General features: G+C 36.9%; 1 protein-coding gene across 6 annotated transcripts in view; it reads left to right on the top strand.

Moving 5' to 3' along the window:
• UTRN (utrophin) overlaps nt 1-21,233 on the top strand; it is a 389,395-nt gene that overhangs the window by 145,289 nt on the left and 222,873 nt on the right. For all 6 annotated transcript variants that reach the window (XM_075036045.1, XM_075036046.1, XM_075036047.1 and 3 more), the window contains 9 exons: nt 1,545-1,695; nt 3,079-3,254; nt 4,409-4,544; nt 6,745-6,894; nt 8,047-8,131; nt 9,652-9,857; nt 11,003-11,120; nt 14,541-14,746; nt 16,237-16,391. In XM_075036045.1, coding sequence (XP_074892146.1) covers nt 1,545-1,695; nt 3,079-3,254; nt 4,409-4,544; nt 6,745-6,894; nt 8,047-8,131; nt 9,652-9,857; nt 11,003-11,120; nt 14,541-14,746; nt 16,237-16,391 — 1,383 coding nt within the window. The remainder of the gene's footprint in view (nt 1-1,544; nt 1,696-3,078; nt 3,255-4,408; nt 4,545-6,744; nt 6,895-8,046; nt 8,132-9,651; nt 9,858-11,002; nt 11,121-14,540; nt 14,747-16,236; nt 16,392-21,233) is intronic.

The following is a 21,233-nucleotide window of genomic DNA, read 5'->3' as shown; positions in this document are numbered from 1 at the left end:
CTGCATTCTGAAAAAGTCATGTGTTCAAAACTTCCCCCCAAAACTTTAATTTTAAAGGAAGTTAATAAATTATACTTCTAAACTATTTGTAGTGCTTAGAATATCTCTTCTCATTAAATGTGGAATGAGATACTATTGTGAGACAGTATGTTCAGTTAGACTAAAATGTACCTGAGAAATAAAAGGAGATTGAGATTTGGGGTCAGTCTACAGGTTGATCTAGTGTATCGAATTGAGATATGTGCAGGAAACTGACATGGTAGAACTAGGAGGTAAGGTCAGAAAAATTTAAGTAGAGATTTTTAAGGCTTTCTTCTTTATTGGAATTGGCCCACATGAAGAAGAATAATAACAAAAAAGCCCTGTATGTGCCAAGAAATATGCATGTCTTGATAAAAATGAGATATAATTTTGATGAAAATAATCTCACTAGGAACTCTGGGGCTGTTGAATTTTATTGGTGAAGAAAATAGATGCAATGGTAGCTTTTGAAATTTTGGTTTTGGATATCTTTGATGTTATGGTGCTAATTTCAGATTGCATCTGTATATACACAGTAACCCTGGATTCTTTGCTGTTGGCATTTTTTAAGACAAAAATAATGGGCTGCAGATGAGAACTTTCTTCTGTTACACTACAGTCCTCTGATTAGCAGGAGACCTGGCCTCCTGTTAGATTGGAATGGTATACTCTCTAGTCTGTTGGCCTTGATGGTAGATATCATGTTTGTCTCAAGTCCTGTGTCCTTTGAGACATCTGTCCTATTTGCTTTATAATGCTAACATAGAGTTCGCAATCAACAAATAGAAAGCAAGCCACTCTCTCCATGCTTTTCTGACATGGCTTTCTTATTTAACATTCATGGGCTAGTTTTGTTAGTTTGTTAACATAGTAGAATTCTCATTTTGGTTAAAAACAATTTTCTGACTGTGACAATTCAGCCTGTTCCATGCTAGAAAAGGTTGCCCTTCAAGTTAAGCTACACATTAATTTTAGGCTGCAAAGATGATGATAATAATTAAATGCCTGGTAAATTATTGTGTGATTAAATTCTATAAGACCTACTTATGCAGGCCTACTGGCAATACAGCCAATTCTATATAATCAAAATCACCCTCACTTATTAAATTCCAGGTATCAGCACCCCATGATTGTTTTTTTTTTTTTAATTCATAAATCCGAGCCATTAATCATATTTCATGTTCCACAGTCTCTGATATCTGAACCATTTTATAATAAAGAAAAAAAGGGTTCTGCAGACCAATTTGATGCAGCTAATCAATCTTTATTTTTTAAGTGATAGAAACAAAAGTTTGCTTAGGACTGCCCTTTTTTTCCTTCAGCTGGAAGTTAATGACAGTCTGTGCTGTTGGCTTTTACCAGCTGCTACTATTTCAGGAAGCCTTCAGTACTGGGACTTGGTTAACCAGGCTGTATGCTAGCCTTTCTGTTTCACAAGGCAAGTTTCTACTCAGTGGAGTAGGTATTGTAGCCTTTTCACCAAAACGGTTTGGATAATTGTTCAATGCTTTGTTTTCACACAGTTGTTTTGATAGAGCCATTGAGGCATGGAGGCAGTTCCACTGTGATCTCAATGATCTCTCCCACTGGATAACGGAAGCTGAAGTGTTACTGGCCGATGCCCGTGGTCCAGATGGCAGCCTGGAGCTGCAGACAGCTGGGCTGCATCAGCAGGTATGTATGATTTGTGCAGAAAATGAGCAAGCTGGAAAAAGTCTAGATTTTTTCATCTAAAATTCTAGTTTTCTATATAGACATATAGATTTGAAATGAGGCTGTGTAATTACACTTTAAAAAGTGGTAACTCTTAAAAATTTTTTTCACTTGCAGTTTAAAATGATTCGTGGGGAAGAGCTCAACTCCTGCTTATAGAATGGGGTTTTATGTTGACTCTTAGTATGGATGGGTTTGAGATAATTTGATAATTCAAATGTGGGCATGATTTTTGTTGATTTGTAAGTTTTGTTACATATTTAAAAATATGTTTATAAGTTAAGAAATCCAGTATATTATTTCACTTTCTTTCTACTCACAATTAAAAAAATGGACCCCAATAATGGTCAATTATAACTTAGCAAATTATTGTTTTAAACTAATGACTTTGCAAGATCCTGCCTTGTATAAGCAATCTAGAAAAAGAGAATATTCCAATTGTAAAAGTCTTAGATTTGATTGTTTCAGACTTCAGTTCTGGAATTTAATTCCCTGATGTCTTTCTAGCTCATCATTATGGAAGAACAGACTTGTCTGTTTAGCTAAACTACTTTACTTCCTTTTAAATAAGGAGAAAAAACCATAAGTTTAAGGATCAGTTTGTTGTTTTGTTTTTTTTTTTTTTTTGAATAACGGTTATCCAAGAGTTAGGTATGTGTTGCAAAAGCAATGCGTATTTTACCTAACATACAGTTTGTATTTTATCCTTGGTGCTTTGAGTTTTCTAGGGCATTTCCCTTCTCTTTCTTGAATCATCTTATTCCTCATCTAGTTGCAAAGAAATTTTTACTAACAATGTAAAGTTTTGTAGTGGTTAGGGATATTTGAAGGTTTGATCCTGACATCTTCTGATTCCTTTAGTTTCATGGATTTTCTGTGATGTCTGGGGGGACCATGGCAGCACAGCCATAATTGTCCTAGCTAAAATACTGTTAAGTTACAGAAATAGTCAGGGGCATAGGTTATGAAAAGAACTGGTTAAAAAAAGTCATACCATCTGTTAGCTGTACTAGAAAGTGCTGTACATTAAGGGGAAAGGAATTGAACATGAGTGTGGATTCTAGCACTGATGGTTTAAATGAATTCTTGTGATCCTAAGTAGTATCCGGCAGCCTATTCTGTGTCATTATCTTTTTATGACACTCATTAGAAAATTGAACTAGATTCAACAACAGACTCTTAATAACTTAAATCAACAGCATGCAATTTTAAGTAAGATGGCTTTAAGTGCCTGTTTTAGTAAAATAATATGCACCCAGGATTCATCCTGCATATTATGAGCCACAGATCAAAGTCACTTTAGGTCAGTAATAAAATTCTGTGTGGCTTTTATGTTTCTGACAGGAACTTGAAGAGGGAGTCAGCAGCCATCAGACTAGTGTTTCAGCATTGAACAGAACTGGGGAAGGGATCATACAGAAACTGTCTGCTACAGACGGGAGCTTCCTACAGGAGAAGCTGGCAGGATTGAATAGACGCTGGAAAGCAATCACCGCGGAGGTCATGGATAGACAACAGAGGTAATAAGTTAATCAGAAATTTGGATGTCTGACCAGATCTGATGAGGAGAATCTCATTTAGAAGGCTCTGGGAGAGAGAGTGCATTCTATTGCACACTGTCATTAATCTGAATTTTCGTGACATTCAGACCTCTGTGTTCTGAACTGTCTTCTAGAACCAATTTCTCATAAATGCACCTGCAACTGACTGCTTAGTGAATCTGTGTTTAATACAACCCATCAAATGACAACCACAAAACTTCTTTTCTTACGATTTTCCTTTGTTATTAAATCATTTCATTGCTAAGCCAGACTTTTTTAGGAAGGAGTACTCAGCTACTTTTCTCTGGCTGAGGCTGAACTGTAAGTACATTACCTTGATTTCTATTTTTGCATTGTCAAAGACACTAATTGAAACACTTGTATTGTTCTTGAATTTCCACAATACTATAAAAGAAGATCTTCAGGTCTGTGTTTGCAATGATACAATCCATCTGACTAGGTATTTTCTGAACAAAATGAAAATCCATTTTAAATTAGCCTTAAATTTACTTCAAAACAACAAAGAGCAAGGTTGTCTGAGATAAAGATACCAATTTTCAGTGTAGCTGGGAATATTAAGGCCCTTCTCTGTTCTTACTGCTAAAAAATGTAGAAGGATAAATCCTGGAATGAATAGCTATTTTTGGAGGCTACTTATATAATTATGTGTTTTTAACATCACCCGATACATTTAGGAATGTAATAAGTTTTTTCTTAATTATTTAGTTTGAGAAGTTCCTTTAAAGCTTTTTGTGATTTAGGGAATTTTTCCCTTGGAGGGTTTAGGGACATTTCTAATACTTTTACTAGCAGTGGCCTTGTAGTGGCTTACAATGATTAGGCCTGAAGGTGGTGTCATTACTGTCGCTTATGTTTAATGTTTTCTGCAGACTTTTAAAAGTCTATTTTGTGACTTTGGAACTGAAATTTATCTATTTTTAAGGTGGTAGTATGAACTTGCAAGTATCTTGCATTTTAATGGTGAGGATAGAATCTTTTGAATACCAAAATGAATCCTTTAAAATGCTCAACCACTGAAAAACACGTGACTGTGTTGCATCAGGAGTAATATAGGACTGACGTGCTGTGTTCACTGCGGAAATGCATGTGGGTTTTTTGTTTTCCTTTTTAAGGCTAAAAGGAGAGAATCAGCAGCTGATAGAGTACAGAAAGAAGCTTGATGAGCTGCGTTGCTGGTTGGAAAATGTAGAAAATGCTCTGGATGCAAGATTTACATTTGACCATGAAGAAAACTTGAAAGAATTACAGGCAAGATTAATTAGCGTTTATATGTGTATGCACATGTATGTCTTGTGCAAGGCAACAGGACATGGCTTTTGGGGAGGGGAATTTTCACATTGTAAATAGCCGAAGAAGAATTATGGTTGTGTGAGACAGTTTTGTGAGATTACTTACACAGGCAAGATGCATTTTGTAATGAAGTTGGGTTATCTAGCCAGAACATGGTGGCTATGTATCAGAAAGTCAGAAATAGATGTACTACTGATAAAACTCAGTAAGTGGAATTTCACTGGAGATGATGTCCCCAAGACAACTTTATAATTGTCAAAACTTTAGCAAAAAGCCAATAAGCTTAAAATAGTAAATAAGCACCATTGTCCCATTTAGTGGGCAGCTTTAATACTTTGTTACGTGTGGAAGATTCTGTTTAAGCTGCTTTTGAAACTACAAGGGTTTTTGTCATTTCAAGTAAGTTGGGTGCATATGTATGTGTGTATTTTTCCTGTTTATTTTGTGTCTGGCTCTGACAACAAAATATCTTTGGTTTGTAGATATGTGAAAGAGAATGTTTCTGGAATCCTAGAGGAATGGAAGGAGTAGTCAATCCAACAAACCTGCTTACTCATTTCTTAAAAATTAGTAATTAAAAAAACCAACAAGCAGAAAACCTCTGTTAGACCAAATCAGGTGGAAAGGCTTGAAGTTCCAACAAATATGTATAAACAATGTAAAGTAGTTGCAGTTACGTTTGCCTAAACAAATTGACTCCTGTCAGTTGAGTATTTGCTGTCTGACTATCATGACAGTTTAATTTTTCATGTCTTCTACCTTAATATAGATACCTGAAGTTAAAGGTAGAACTGGAATAAGGGGGGAAAGAGCAGAATTTGCTAGAGAAACACTGGTAGGGAATTATTAAGTACCAATTTGTCCCTGTGAAAGCAGGAATGTGTGTGCAATTTTGGTTATGGATATTAAAGAAAAGTGAGTTTGCAATAGAACAGGTACTGAGTAAGATTGCTGGGCTGTTCAGGAGGGTGAAGAACTCATCTGCAAAGAAACCTGGAGCTTTCCATGTTTTGTTTAGTCAAATAACAATGAGAAGGGATATGATGATGAGAATGAGGAAGTGTAGGGAAGATGAGCTATTATTAAAGGCTGATATTAGGTAAGTAGGAATAACAGATGTTAACTGGTCTGTCAGGAGTAATACGATCTGGGAATGAGAAGGAGATTTCTAAATAGAGCTTCTGGAGCAGCCTCCAATTAAAAAAGATATAACATGTTTAAAAATTTTGTGTGTGTTTTTTTTTTTTTTTTTTTTTAAAGGTGTAGACCCTTGAAAATTTAGGAAAGGCACTACTTGGTATACTGCTTATTGTAGCAGGGTTCTCTGTTCAGTGATCTCCCTTCCAGGCCTGTGTTCCTGTCACTTTACTATGCATACCTCCATAATACTTGTGCAACAGAGAATAATATAAATACTGGGATGGATAAATATGATGCGTACTTGCTATTGTAATTTTTTTATTCTAGTGCTTTAAAGACAAAATTTGTGACTCCTGTTCCACAGTGCTTGTGGTCTATAGGTAAATGATAGCACAGTTGATTTAAAGTCAGTGGGAATCCAAGCATGAGCTTTTTTTTTTTTTTTTTTTTTTTGCACGATCTGACCTGCACTTTCATGTTTAAAGAGAAAGAAGGCTGTGGGAGGTTGATCAAAATGAAGTTGTAATGTTATGTTTAGTTTTTAAATAACTTCAGAGTACATTTCCTTAAGAGTAAAGTACCTTGTAGTGATCTACCATGTACTTGTATAATGCATGTCAGGAGTGGGCCCTTAGTTTTTAATTTTTTAAAAAAATGAATGCAGTCAACAATTTTGATTGACAATGTGTTGCCTTTTGGATACACATGGTACCTCCAGAGCTGATCAAACAGGAGCATCTTGTAAGATGAGAATCAGTGTGCATGATGTAAAGCTGTATAGGTACCTTGGCTGTTTGCAGTTTTGTGGTTTTTTTTCCAGTTAGCAATAAATGTTGGTATTTGAATAAATGTTTTAATAGTTTCTAGATACAGCATAAAGACCAAAATAGAAGCTTTTCTGTTACATGTTTCCAGGGAAATTTCTAAATATTGGAGTTTAAGGAAAGCTTCCTTTCCCCCCCCTTACTTAAGCAAGTATGCGTTTTGCTTCAGTCTAAAACTCTTCTGTCCATTTTAGGTCTTAAGTGAGGAGATGGAAGTACAGGGAGACAAACTGGAATGGCTGAACAGAACTGAACCTGAAGTGCTTTTGGATAAAAATGTTGATCTTCAGGAAAAAGACAAACTTTCTGATTGCCTGCAGTCCCTCAACGTGAGGTGGAATAAGGTGTGCATTTCTTCAGCATTGAGTAGCTGAAGCTGAAAATATAGTGGTGTACTTAAAATGGTTGTTTTTCTTTCCGTGTATCTGTGATGTACATAAACTGTCTTGGAAGCCGTGCAGGCATGCTCAGGAAATGTGCCCCAATCCATGTCTACGTAAAAACACTGGTGGACATTTTTCCATCAGAATGAGTTAGTTAGCTTAAGGGTTTTTTGTTTTTCTTTTGTATTGGCTTTCTTTTAAACAGCTGGATCAAAAATATTTCACTTGCAGGCAAACAGTAATGTATTAATTTGAAGTTGAGAAAGTCACAATAAATCTTTGCTGTATAAGAAAGTTGAATGTTTGCAGCAGTTAAGACAAAAACAAACGAAGCTATGGTAAAGCTTAGTGAGAAAATCTTATCAAGTGTGTCGGGAATTCTTGAGTACAACTGCTGTAAATTAGAAGCTCTACTGTTCATTCTCATTGGCAAGTATATAAGAAAAGTACTCACTGGTTGCAGTAAAACCAGATTTTTTTTCAAGCAGAGCCTGGACATCCAAGTGAAAAAGGAATAGAAATATTTGGCATTATATTATGGATCAGGGATGTAAGAATTTATTGCGGAAAGGGGCTTTTGATAGTTCAGGGAAAGAAAGAACTGTTTTTACCTACTCAGCCATGAAAATGGGGATTTCCGCCGCCCCCCCCCGGTATATTACATTTCCATCACTGCCTTTGAAAAACTTTTAAAAAGTAAAGGAGGCAAATTTGTCTTCACTACAATAGAGTTTAGTGGTAACATTTTTTTCTTTTTAAATTAATTCCCTATTTGTCTACTTTCCTGTCACTGATGCCTGTGCACTCAAATAATGAGTCATAGCTCTGATGCTTACACAGTAAAAACCATGTAAACAATCAGTCTACAGCAGTTCATTTATTCCTGTCCAAGATTTAGGTAAGACACTGGAATGTATTGAAATAACACTCTGAGTACCTCTTGGCGTTTTTATTGTTTTTAAATAATACCTTGAAAAAATTAATTGAAATATCTGAGGCGTGCCATTGTAGCAAGCATGGTGTACAGTATTTTGTCTCTTCTAATAAGTGATTACTTTTTTGCTGTTAATATAGGTTGTCTTACTGTTTTTATTCCTCTCTGCTGGGCTGTAGGTGTTCAGAGAAGTGCCTGACAGAGTGAGAGAACTGGAGGCATTTGTTGGGCAGTCTCGTCTTGTTACACAGACAAAGCCTTCTGGTGAGTGATTGGTCCTTCTGTTGTGCTTAATTTTATTGAGTTTAATCCTGTTTGTGGTCAAAAAGAATCCAAAAAGGAAAACCTTCCCTATGAACTTAGACAAGTGGAAATAAGAAAAGTTGTCCATTGCTGTGCTTGGGGCTGCCTTCATGTTACTGTGGGAGAGAGGGAATGTTTGGTTAGGGAAAAAGTCACTTGGCAGTTCAGGACTGGTGGAGTCCTTCAGGGTTCCCCCAAGATTGTTGAAATGGAGGAATGTTTTAGTAAAGCTTAGGCCTCCTCATCAGGAGCTGGTGTATTAGGTACAGAATGAAAACCAAAATAGCTATGTTTGTGACAGCCTGGTTTCCTGTGGATTTGTACCTTGTGGTCATGCCTTTTACTAGTTCAGATCCACTAGAAGCTTTCCATACAGCTAATTATTTGTAAAGTATCTCCTGCATGCAGATTCTCTGCAGTCCTATAAATAAAGGCCATTCTGCATCTTTCAGCTCAGTAGGGACACAGATAGGTCTTTCTCATCTGCTAGATACTTACATTCCTGAATCTTGTAGGGGAAGCTGTCTAAATATGAAATGTTTTTGTACCAGATACTGACACTGGCCGTCTTTTCAAGTTGGAGACAGATCAGCAGATACAGAGTCTCTAAACAAGGTGTTCAGGTCTCCTTTTTAGAAAACTAGGTAAAAAAGACAGCCCTTGCCTGAAAGAATTTGCAGCTTGAACTTCAGTAAATTAACTTTTTTTTTCAGCAGCAGTAAACAAAATTTAAAGAAACCAACTTGTTTTCCTTTCATACAGGGTGTTAAGTAAAGCTCCTGTATTTCATTGCTTGAGGCAAGTGTGTAATATTCATGCTCCAGCTTGATTTAACTTAGTGTTTTCTTGGAACTAGAACACAACCAAACACAGCTTCTGGAGCGAATCTTACTGTTCAGCTCATTCCTTGCTTCTTTGCAGTGTCAGGTTAAAAATTTAGAAAGCATGGGGTTGAACTAGTGGGCATCTGTCCCTTCTTAGGACAGTTGTGTATTGCCAAGTCCATGAAGCATCTATTGCAGTAGCTCGACTTGTGCTTAAGTGAATTTTGAGCCAGGAGTGGGGAAAAACTTTCAGCCACATAAATGTCTAAAATTGTCTTCCTCACTTTTGTATTCTCTTAAATGAGTAAGGGTCAATTGCCTTTCGTATAAGAGCGTTTAGCTTCACTACATTAGATTTAATGTCATTTTGCCTTTGCAACTTTTCTTCTTGGTTTTTTTGTATGTAGGCTGAATCATTTGGGTGAGTCTTTGGCATGCAATGAAATAATTAATAGCCTTTAAAAAAAAAAAGGCAAAAGGAATTTCTGATTAATTAGTTTCTGGTGGTTAAAATGCCTCAAATACAAATTTTGCTGTGTTTTCTCTATAGATGCTGTTGCATTTTTATAGGAATTACAAAAAAAACCTGTAATTCCCACAATTGCATGTGTGGCCATGACTTTTTTTCTGTAACAAAACCCCCAAACTCTGTTTCAGATGTCCAAAAGGTGGTGCTAGTATCTTCTTCATTGGAAATTCCTGTTCAGACTCAGCACGCTTCGGAACTTTCTGCACCTGCTGATCTGGATAAAACTATAACTGAGCTGGCTGACTGGTTGGTATTGATTGACCAAATGCTCAAGTCAAACATAGTCACCGTGGGAAATACTGAAGAGATCAATCGGACTATTGCACGAATGAAAGTATGTGTTTTTGTGAAGGCTAGTGGATTGGAAAATTGGCTCATGCTTTAATAGCTTGTACATTCAGTAAAGAAATTACATGTGTTTTAAGAAAAAAGAAACTGACTGCGGGAAGTGCATAACTTGAAAATTACTCTTTAAATACTGTTGTTACTACACTCCTCTCCCCTCTACCATTTCCTGTTAATTCCTGTGTCCCTATGTGAGCTAGGCGCTGCTATTTTTTAAACAAAGCATATAGAGGATACTTCCTGAAAATGACATCTTTTTGTGAATGTGTAGATAGCTTATGCTGAAGACTTTGGAGCAGCTTCATATTTACTTGGAGGGTGACATTTATGATTCACTCTTTAGTGGTTTCTAATGAGTTTTGTTGTGTTGTAGTTAGACTAAACTGATTTCCAGAGACATGCTAAAATGATTAAGAGTTGTAACATTAATGCTTCTGATGTAAATGTTTGTTTCTGTTGATAGCTCATAGTATGCTGAGCCATGACTAAGGGTATTACTTGTGAGATGTATGCTACCATTAAGGTTCATTTTCTTTGACTTGATATCAATTAACATGAGTAACTGTAGAGTAAAAGCTGCAGGCTAAACAAGTGCTAAACTCTTTCTGTGGGTGTCTAACAAAATCTGGAATTGAAAGAATAATGTGATGTAGTGTAACTTTGAAAACACTTTCTTTTAACTGTATAATACTTGTAATATGAGCTTCTGGTTCATTGCCATAGTGAAATAACTACGTTGTTTTTATACAATATATAGTCTGAGTGTTCCTTCCTGTTCTCTTCCTTCTTCAACTCCCTCTGCCTCCCTGCATTATATAAATGATCAGAGCTTGGCAAGAGGAAAATAAGTTATGGGAGAGTGAAAAAATAGATACTGGAAAATATTGTGCAATGGATGCGGTAACTGTGGTTTGTACAGGTTAACTTTCACCTCTGGATTTTAAGTAACTAATTCAGAATATTTTTGCTTTTTAAAGCAGTGTAATAATACTCTGGCAATTCAAGGGTTACAGTAACGATGGGAACAGCTATCTACTTGTGGCAGCACATACATGTTTTATCTACAAATAATACAGATGATGCTAACTAAATTCTGCTTTTTGGACTCAAAAATCTTATCCTAATTCTCAACAGATAACAAAGGCAGATTTGGACCAGCGGCATCCTCAGCTTGATTCGGTTTTTACATTGGCTCAGAATTTGAAGAATAAAACTTCGAGTTCAGACATTAGGACAGTGATCACAGAAAAATGTAAGTTCCTCCATTGTGTTTGCAAATACAGTGTTTCCATGGCAGTAAAAAAATCTTCATGTCTTTTTCTTAAACTCGTGATTTTGAGCCTAGCTGAAGTTGCCTTCCTTGAACAAACTGAAAACTTAGCAGTTAAGTGGCTTTCACTCTTAACAGTCTAATGAAAATTCCTAGAACAAGAAATGCCACTTGTTTTCTTGACTGGCCATTTTTTTCAAGTACAAAGGTAAATATTTTTGCTGGGATTTCAAAATATCTTATGAAGAATTTAAGTTACTTGACAGCCACAGACCCAGGGATGAGGATTTTTTATTTATTGATGAAAGGAACTAATCATGTATCTTTATTTTTGTTGAGCTGTGATACATTGGACAGTTAGTGAAAAGCATGAATGTATTGACTTAGGACAATAACTTTGTGTACATAGTTTTGAAATTGTTGACTGAGAGTTGGTAGAGTTTTTAAGTCACTGATACGTGCTCGAAAATGAGTTTCCAGTTTAAAGGTCCCCACCCCATTTGCAGATTTCTTTTACTGGTACTTAAGGAAAGAAAGCATACAACTGACGATTAAAAACTAAGGGACAATGTATTCTTTGAACTCTTAAGCTTTGGTTGCTAAGATTAGAAAATCCATGCAGCAGGAGATATCACAGTTAGAAGTAAAAATGGAAAGATATATTTCCTTATGTTCTCCTCTGCAATGTAGTTTTCCTTTACTACTTCTACATGAATTTCTTTGGTGTCCATAAGACTTGCTGGAGATAATAACGGGGTCAGACAAAAAGCCCACAGACACGTTAAAGGGTCTGATGAGATGCTAACTGCTTCCTAAGATTCACAGGAACTATGGATTGGTAGGGGATTAAGATCCAAAGAAGCTAAAGAAACTTGTAGGGCCTGAGTTTTGCAGCCACTCGGAACTAGGGGTGAGGTGGAAACTTGGAGAGGGTAGTAACTATTTAGTCCATGTCAGTCAGTCAACAAGGGGAGATCTGGTCAGTCACAAAACATTCTTGATTCTTCAGAAAAGGTGAACAAGGAATAAAGGAACTGTATGTTGAAAATTTGAGTTCTCCTATAGTCTTGCCCATCCAAGGTGGGAACAGAGAAGCTGTGTATGCTGCCATGGATGAAGCTTCCAGCAGATACCCTATAGGTGTGTGTGAAGATTTTGCTACCTGTCATGAAACATGAAAAAACTCAAAGGTTTTGTTGCTACTGACATTGGTAAAGAAAAGGTTGTTCTTTGAAGAAAAGTGAAGCTCAGGACTGCTTTATGCACCTCGATGTTTAAACACTTAGGGGAATATACTGATGTCCTACAAACTCCTGTGAATGTTGTTGGATGAAGCCTAATTACTCAAATAGCTAGGACCACAGAAAGAGAGAAAAGCTTCCTTCTCTGGAACTTCTCTCCCAATTACTGCATGGACATTGGGAATTAAAAGCACAGTCTCGTCAGGAATTCTTTCCAATCTTTCTGCCTTTGATACCAGAATGGTGCCCCTGACAACTTTTTCTGGGAACCTATCTATTGAACCCTCTGAACGCTACCAAGAATTTAATTATTTTTTTGTCCTGTTTTGGTGGAGACTGAAGAGAGGGGAAATATGTCAACAGTGCAGAGAGTAAGGTTAACCTGGCCATTAATAGGGAAAAATATATCAAGAAATATTCTTTCTATAATAACAACAACAACAATAATGATACCATGTAAACATCAAATATCTATCCATTTCAATCAAGTTGCTATTGTAGGCAGCTGTTTCTCAGGGATATTTTTTCCTTCCAGCTTAGTGGGGAGAGCCTAAACACTTAGGAGGTTTTTCTCAGCAGTTCATTAGCCAGCACACAGGGTTATAGCCTTTTTTCACTCCTGCTGTTTTTGCTTTTGCTGTTTTGGTGAAACCACTGATCTCTCACAGCAGCTGCTGGTTTACCTTGAACATAGTTTTTGTCAAATATGGTAACTTTTTTTTTTTAATAACCTATATTACTATTTGCTGTTGGGTTACTGAAGCTTTGTTCTAAGTTCTCATTCAGCATGACCCAAGTCGTGCCTAAAAATTAATCCAAAAGTTGCGTATGGGTTGAAATTGATGCATTTATATTGCACAGATCATTGGATTTGTCTGCCAGTAATACAGTTACTCTGACAAGTTGGCTTCACTGCCACAGTCTTTGAGATCTTTGTGAAACTAAACAAAATATTGTCAAATCCTTTGTATAACTGTAAAAGGGTAAAAAAAAAAAAAAAAAGCAAAGGGTACAGTTACTGTAAGGGGTTTTAGCTTAAGCATAGCCTTTGGCATTTTTACTTCATGGAAGATTGACGTGACCTGAGTATCAAGTTAGTTTTTCTAATAAAATTGCATATGTAAGATAAATATATTGGATGCGTTACTGCCTACCTGTTGCTGCTCAGAGTACAGATATACTCAAGAAATCCAGCTTAGGCGTTTTGTTTGCTTTTTTTACTCTTTAGTTCTAGTGGTGTGTTCCTAATAACTGTCATGACAGGTAGTAGGGAAGCTGTTTTCACCTCTATAGACTTTCAAGTAATACTTTTTTTTTTTATGGTCTGTAAGTACTAAGAAAAAGGTACAATGCTATTTATTTCTATCTGAGGCCAGACCTACTGCTTTCCCTGACATGCTATTTTTTTGTCCTAGGAACTTGTCATGTTGTCTTTTTCACCCTTTGTTTGTTAAAGGTTAAAGCCTGTTTATCAATAATCTAATATAACTCTATTGAGAGAGGAATGGGATACTTAAAGGAAACAGGATGTGATCAATAACTTCTCTGTTCTGCTGTGTAATCTACATAAGCCTGTAGAAACCTGTGGTGGAATGAAAGTACCAAAGTAGGCTGTTACTAGAGTGTTTCTACTTTGGCCAAAATTGTAGTACAGATGCCACTAGACTGCCTTCAACACACAGTGATCTGGAAAGCTTAGTTCACTTTGTATAAGGTATCCAAATCTAAACAATATTTATTTATTTATTTGTACTGGTTTAAGTTGCAGATACACAAAGATGACTTGCTGGTACGGCCACCATCCTAAAATTGTGCTCCTTGGAGCCCTGCTACTGGCATAGCTCTGCAGTGCAGCTGTGGCAGATTTGCCTCCCACATGCGTGTACTTAAAAAGTAAAATAAGGCCTTTGAAATATTCCAGAAATAATAGTTGTTACTTGTATGCTGAACTGCTTAAACAAGAGGTAACCAAACACCTGCATTTTTCACTTGCTAGCTTGAAAGTATAAACTACACGGGGAACTAAAATACTGAATATGTAAACTACTGTATTTGAGAATGAATTATATTACTGTCTCTTGTTCTGAGAATTAAGTGGTAGTTATTATGGCTACTTGTTTGTTTGCCTCAGGTTTTTCTTATTCTGTGTTGTCCTCCACAGTGGAGAAGGTGAAGAACCAGTGGGACAACACCCAGCATGGTGTGGAGGTGCGGCAGCAGCAGCTGAAGTACATGCTGACAGACAGCATACAGTGGGATGAACAGAGGCAAGAAATGGGGCACCTCATGGAGCAGTGCGAGATCCGTCTGCGTATGCTCCTGCAGGCCTCAAAAGAGATGCTTGCCAAACAGATTTCAGACAACAAAGTAAGACCATCTACGCTTTTTTATTTTCCATACCAGACTCCTCAGTCTACCTAAAGCTACTGGATTCAATTGATACGCAAATATACACTTTAGTTGTAGGACTGATTTGGCAATTCTGTCTCTTTTTGGGCATGATATATTCTAAATTGTGTCTATTTTTTATATATATATAAGACTTCCTGAGAATCGCTTTCTGGGAGGGAAACAGGTGGCGAGAATGTCTTTTTGTAAGTGTAGTTGAAATGAGTATAGTGTAGCATCAAATAAATGATATTATGCAAAAAGCTTGAACGTCAGACCAATAACATTTTAATTGTACAGCCACAGAATGTGGGATGTGTTACTTCACAGAAACCTATTAACAGTAGTTTAGTAAATCCAGGAAATGGACCAAGCTATTTAAAATTATTCTGAATTTCACTTCTGATAGGTGCCAGGCATATTCAACACTTAATTTTTTTTTTTTATGCCCGCCCCCCCCCCCCCCCCCCCCCAAGCCCGTGCAGTTTTTGCTGCTTTTTCGTATCACAGCAAACCTGCTGTGATAAATCAGTAAGTCTGATGTCCTTTCTCCTGGTGGCTGTCAGAAAAAGGGCAGGCTGTAGGTAGCACAGGATGAGAACTAAACAGACAAATCAGTGAGGAGGGGCTTTTATCAGTGCAGTATTTAGAACAGGGCTATAATAAAGTTTTAAAAGTGTGTGTGTGCGCGTATATATATATTCATGAAGAGACAATATAGGGGTGCAGCTCGGTATGGAAAGAAGCAGAGAGCATGACCTTGAGAATTCCTCACTGATCCATAGCTATTTCAGTAAACAGTAAAATTGCATGCTTTTCATCGTCTTTCTCTACATGAGCAGGGGATTGGCAATGGACTGTTAGGTCTGCTTTGCTTTCTTAAGTGAAAGTAGGCCTGTGCCCAAACATGTAGTACAGAGATCGTAAGATACAACTGGACATATGTATATATATATGCAAATATATTTTTTTAATTTAGAAATAAACTTGAGGTCAGGATTCTGTAAAGTCAAGGCACCTTTTGAATACCCTGCCACAATAAGCAAACACGTCTAAAGTATTTTCTTCATTTAAAAAAACAAAAAACCCCCACAGAACAATGAAATCAAATTCTCATGCTGCGCACTTCCATTTATGCCACTTCTAGCTCCCGCTTATATCACTATTATCATAATTTAAATTTATTCATGCTACTAAAAATATGGAAGTGTTGCCAGTGAAACACAGAAGAGGATTTTTCTAGCCTTTGGCGGTCTGGCAAATATAATTTTTCGTCACCTATTTGTTTTGATTGGTTCATTGTCAGGACACTTAGTATCTGTAGATTTTCTTCTTAAGATTTTTTCTTCTAGATGAAAAATAGGCACTTTTTTGTTCTATAAAAAAAGCAAAAAGGAGGGTTTAATGGTAAAATGCATAACATGACAAATAGTCTGATTTTTATTTTACTCTGTCTCATTGCTTTTTAGCTGTTAGTACAGGATTTACATAGAGGTGACATCACGGTAGCTGCATTCAATGATCTTTCTAATAAACTACTTCGAGAGTATCGTGATGATGACACCAGGAGGGTGAAGGAAACCACTGACCAAATGAACACTTGTTGGGTTAATCTGAACCAAAGGTAATTACATGGTTTCACTGTATATGTAGCTGTTTGTGTCTTAAACTTGTATCCTATGTATACATGTGTATTGCAGTCTCTTTTGTCCACTTTACTGTGGCATTTAGGGCTACTGTGGGTAATTAGTCAATTACAGTGAAGCTGTTTTGAGTTTTAATGATTGAAATTATTACAGTTCACCATGGAAGGCTTCGATATGGCTTCCCATTCATGTGGTGTTTTTTTTAAGTAGAAAAAAAAAGTACTTGTCTCATGTTTGGTCTCAGGTGTGCTTGTGGCTATTATTCTCTAAGTGTCTTTGAACAGTTCCACTCCTGTTCCTTGATGCTAGTATGCTTTACGTCTTTGTAGTTTGTTGCTGTGCTTTCTTTTCATAAGGCTGTAAGTATTCAGCTTGGTCTTCCAATGCATTAATTCATTATGGCCTTTCATCTAATGGAAACTCCCCCTGAATGGGGTTGTGCTTTGGGTTCCTGAGTGCGATGCTTCTAGCACTCCCATCTAGAAAATACTTAAGCTTATAGGAATGGAGACATACTTGAACCTTACTTCTTTCTATTCATCCTGTACTAAGACATATTTGCAAATATGTCTTAATGAAAATATGGTGTTTCCCTATGCATAATGTTTTTTCCTGCAGTGTAATCTAATCTCTGCAGAAATTCTTTTTAGTATTTGATAGACAATTAACATTTAGAATAGTGTCTGCAGCTTAAAAGATGATACACTTTGTGGTTAGAAGGACAGAAGAGAAAATTGTTCCTCTGTGTATGGGAGTGGGGGAGATGACAACCTAAGTCTGTGTGTATGTGTGCATATAAGTGCATGTAAAAGGGGAAACTGCTTTTGTAATGAGATGTCAGTTAAGGGAATAAAAATCCTAGGTAATTATGCCTCTGAAGTTGATGTTATATCCTGGGGAGTGAGAGGAGAACTTTGCAGTGGCAAGAAGTAGGTAAGGAAAGAAGCAGAGTAGAACGTCATCCTATCCTTCTTTGGAGGAAAATGGTCATTTTGTGCTTTTGATGTGGCAGCTGGTTTCCTGGTTATGTCCACTGAGAGATGAGGTACAAAATGGGCAAAACTTTGTATGGCTCATTCCATGTTATCATCTGAGAGAGAATAAAAATTTGTTAATCTCTAAATGTTTTGAGATGTAAGATAGGATTTGTTAAGTGAGTGAAACATTTAATAATTATTATGTGTGATGCGGATGACTTCTTTTCATGGTTCTTCAGACAGCTTCCAGTAGAGTGTGGGAAAGGCTTTGGCATGTGACAAAACTTCCTTGGCTTTTTACTTTTTCTGAACTAGGTTGTAGTGATGAGGTCATCTTCTGAAACAGCCCTTCCTGATCATTCATTTGCATTAAGATTAGGGGCTGCAGCATTTTCACCATCAGATTATCTTTTCTTTCCTCACAGTAAACTAATAATTTTTCCAAAAATGCCATTAACTTCATCTGAATGTCATGATGACATCTGGGGATGAAGATGCAATTAGACCGTGAGGGGAAACAGCTCCTTGTTGGATTAGCAGTAACAGTAGACTACAGCTCTGTAGTAGTCTCATTTACATTCAGACTTTGCAGTGTTTTGGCTAGAACTGGCATAAAACTGCCCACCACTCAGAGCAGGTGACCAGAAAGAAGAACTCCTGCCTGGAAGCCTCTAATTATTTTTGAATCTGCTTAAAGTCTGGAATAATAAGCAATTGCATTCTGTTGTGTATAACTGAAGCTCCTCAATTATCACTAGGGCTACTGTTCTGCAGTCTCCAGCCTTAGGAAGTTGGAGTATCTGCTTTGTTTTTTAACTAGGGATAGAATGTAAAGGAGAACTCCGAAAGCCAGTGGGTAGCCAGAGCATGGACCTACTCAGCGTAACTCCACAGAGCAGCAGAGTAGAATCAAAAGGGGAGAATGTGCAGTGAAAGCACTTTTTCAAGGGAATGAAGGTTTTTATACTTGCTTTAAATGCAATAAATAGAAATACTAGTGAGCCTTGAGTGACAAGGTTTACTTCATGTGGCAGATGTCAGGACATGCAAGGGTTCTATATGGAGCACACATGTGGCCCTACAGATTCTTATGAGGGCAGATCTGCATTGATAGCATAATGCTTTAAAATACCAATTTGTTCCCATGCTTGGAGGTTTTGGAATGGGGCCTTAGTAACATCACTTTGGAGAATTACAGTCCCAAATAGCACAAGAACACCACCAGGGAGACTATAGCCATGGCATGTAAAGTTGAAGGAGCTTATTTTAAAACTGTTGGCATTAAGAGATTGAAGCTCCACAGCTTGACATTGTGTAAAATGGATACTCTGCCCAGTGGCTATTTATGTTCTGTTTTTATACTTTAGGGTGAAACTGTAGTAATTCTTTGTGTTTCTGCTGCCTCCGTAATGGATTATAGTTGATGTCTGTACAGTCTCAGATGTTATTTTCTGGCTTTCTTTTATCACACGCTTGTATGCATTGCAGGTTTTTAGTTTAAATCTGAAAAAATAATTGGGTAGAAGAAAAATCTGAAACAGTGCCATGACAATTTAAATAATAGAGTTACAATTTTCATTTTCTTGGATGTGTCTTTGCTAATAGAATCTGCTTAGACCTTCTTCACTATCACTGTGTTAAATGAAGTTAGCCACATTTGTAAAGGATTCTCCAGGTTCTCCTTAAATGTAAGTTTTACATCCTGGAAGGACCCCTCTGTCTTTTGAGACTGTTCTAATTGTATTAGAATTCTTTGAAAATGTGAGTTATCTTTTTATAGCAAGGGGTAGTCGTTAATCTGCAGTACAGAACTCTCCATCATTTTCTGTTTTACATTTACATTCTAGCCTTTACTGGAAGGAAATGAAAGTATTTGTGTCTGCTCTGTAAAAGTATTGCTTGCTACTGCTATACAGGTCCTCTTTAAAAGCACCCATGTAATCTTAGAACATTAGTTGTAAATCTGCTAATTTAGGCTGCTGGAGTATGTGTTTAGTGAAAGGGATGATTTTCAGCTTTAATTCAAATATCATGACAGCAGTGGGACTGTAATAGGATTTCATTCTTTCCTTTAATTTCAACCAAGCAAAGTTTGAGAAATTAAAACTTCAGGCTGAAGATGTCATTCTTCAATGAATGTTATTAGCTACAAAGTTCAGGTTGTCTCAAGTCCCATCTAGTACATCAGTACTTAGGCTTGGAGATCTGGGTCACTTAGAGTGTTTCATCCTTTGGGGCTTTTCTTTTTCTTTGAAGGTCACCTTTATTACCAGTCTGTTCTTCCTGTTGTCACTCCTGTTCTTCCACCTTTGGCCTTAACCCCCTGCTAGGGAAGAAAATCCCTGCAGAGGAAAAGGGTTTTGAAGTCAGAGCTCATAACTGCTTTTACTTTACATTTTTCTTGCAGTTTCTTGGTGTGCTCTAATTTTGAGCTGGTGCTTGTTATCTTTTCTAGGCAATATCTATCAAACCATTTGTAATCTCTAGCATGCTATTTATTATTTTTTCTCAAGAGTGGGTGAAGCATTCCAGGGCTTCAAGTGAGAGGCAAGAATGAATGTTTCTTGCCCTGCTAATCGTTTACCAGTAGCCAAAACTTGGGTGAGCGTGAAGTCAGGAGTGATTCACACAATCTCATTTTGGATAAAGCAATTATTAACAAGTGACATAAAACCTAAGCTGCTAAAGTGGGGGTTGCAACACTATCTTTTTGCAAGTGGTCTCTAGAAAATTCAGTTGGTTATGCTAATACTTAGGAATGTAGGCATGGCAGAATTGGAAGTGCATGAGATTTTCTTACTGCCCTTGAAGGAAAACAGCTTTTCCTTGCATCTGTCTTTCCTGATGTGCTAGCAAACCAGAATACCTGCTTTGAAATACCATCCTGAATGGTAATGAACATCTATAGCTTCTTTTCAAAAAAGAATATTTTAGCTACTTTTGAACTTGTGACTCTAAACACAGTGATTCCGAAATGCTGCTGAGCAGTACTGTTGCCACAGCATGGCAAGGAGGAAAGAAAGCCGAAGTAGACTAGGAGGAAGCAGAAGACACATAAGTTTGCTCCTGTCTGGAGAAACATGTTCAACTCATGTGAAAATATCAAATGCTGAGTGTTTTGGCCTTGTCGTACTTGAAATTAAATATCACTTTACCCCTGAAATCTTACAATATGATTAGTGCTTGATGTGAAAATAAAATTGAACTTGCTACTTATTTAGCAGCAGCATTCTAGATGGTACCCCTTCTGTACAGTGTGCTGTGTGGGACAGCTTGTTTCTTTCTTTTGTCCTGATTTTGGGAAAAGGGATACTGCAGAATAACTGCCTCAAATGGATGATATTTAGTCTGTCATGCTTTAATTAATATTGTTAATCAGAGGTGACTGTAACAGTTTCTCATCTGAGTTTCATTTCAGTGACAAGGAAACAGTTCTGTTATGCAGAAATACAACATGATCTTTTTCTAGGAAATCTTTTGAAGTTGCTTGTCAACAATATAATCCAAAGGTTTTAAATGAGTTCCTTACGTCTTAAAAAATCCTCTTACAAACAAAAACTTTTGTGTTTGTACCAACCAGAGATCTTTTGGATTGATTGAAAATTTGGACTACATTCTGCCAGTCTTTTTTTAGATTTAAGCATGTTGAGCATGGCTTGGCTGTTACGATGGCAGTGTATTATTCTGTCTAAGTGAAAGTGTCAAAAATCTTGCCTATTAGCAGAGAGAAACAGGTATTTGACTTTTCATCCCTCAGCACTTTAACTCTTAGAAATTTAGGGAAATATTTCTGCCCAGTGTAAAAGAGGAAGAAAAAAATCCCTCAAACCCTCAGCACTTCTA

This window comes from Buteo buteo, chromosome 9 (assembly GCF_964188355.1).
Source record: "Buteo buteo chromosome 9, bButBut1.hap1.1, whole genome shotgun sequence".
In the NCBI taxonomy this organism is placed as follows: domain Eukaryota; kingdom Metazoa; phylum Chordata; class Aves; order Accipitriformes; family Accipitridae; genus Buteo; species Buteo buteo.
The sequence above is the reverse complement of the archived record's forward strand: the minus strand, read 5'-3'. Positions and strand labels throughout refer to the sequence as shown.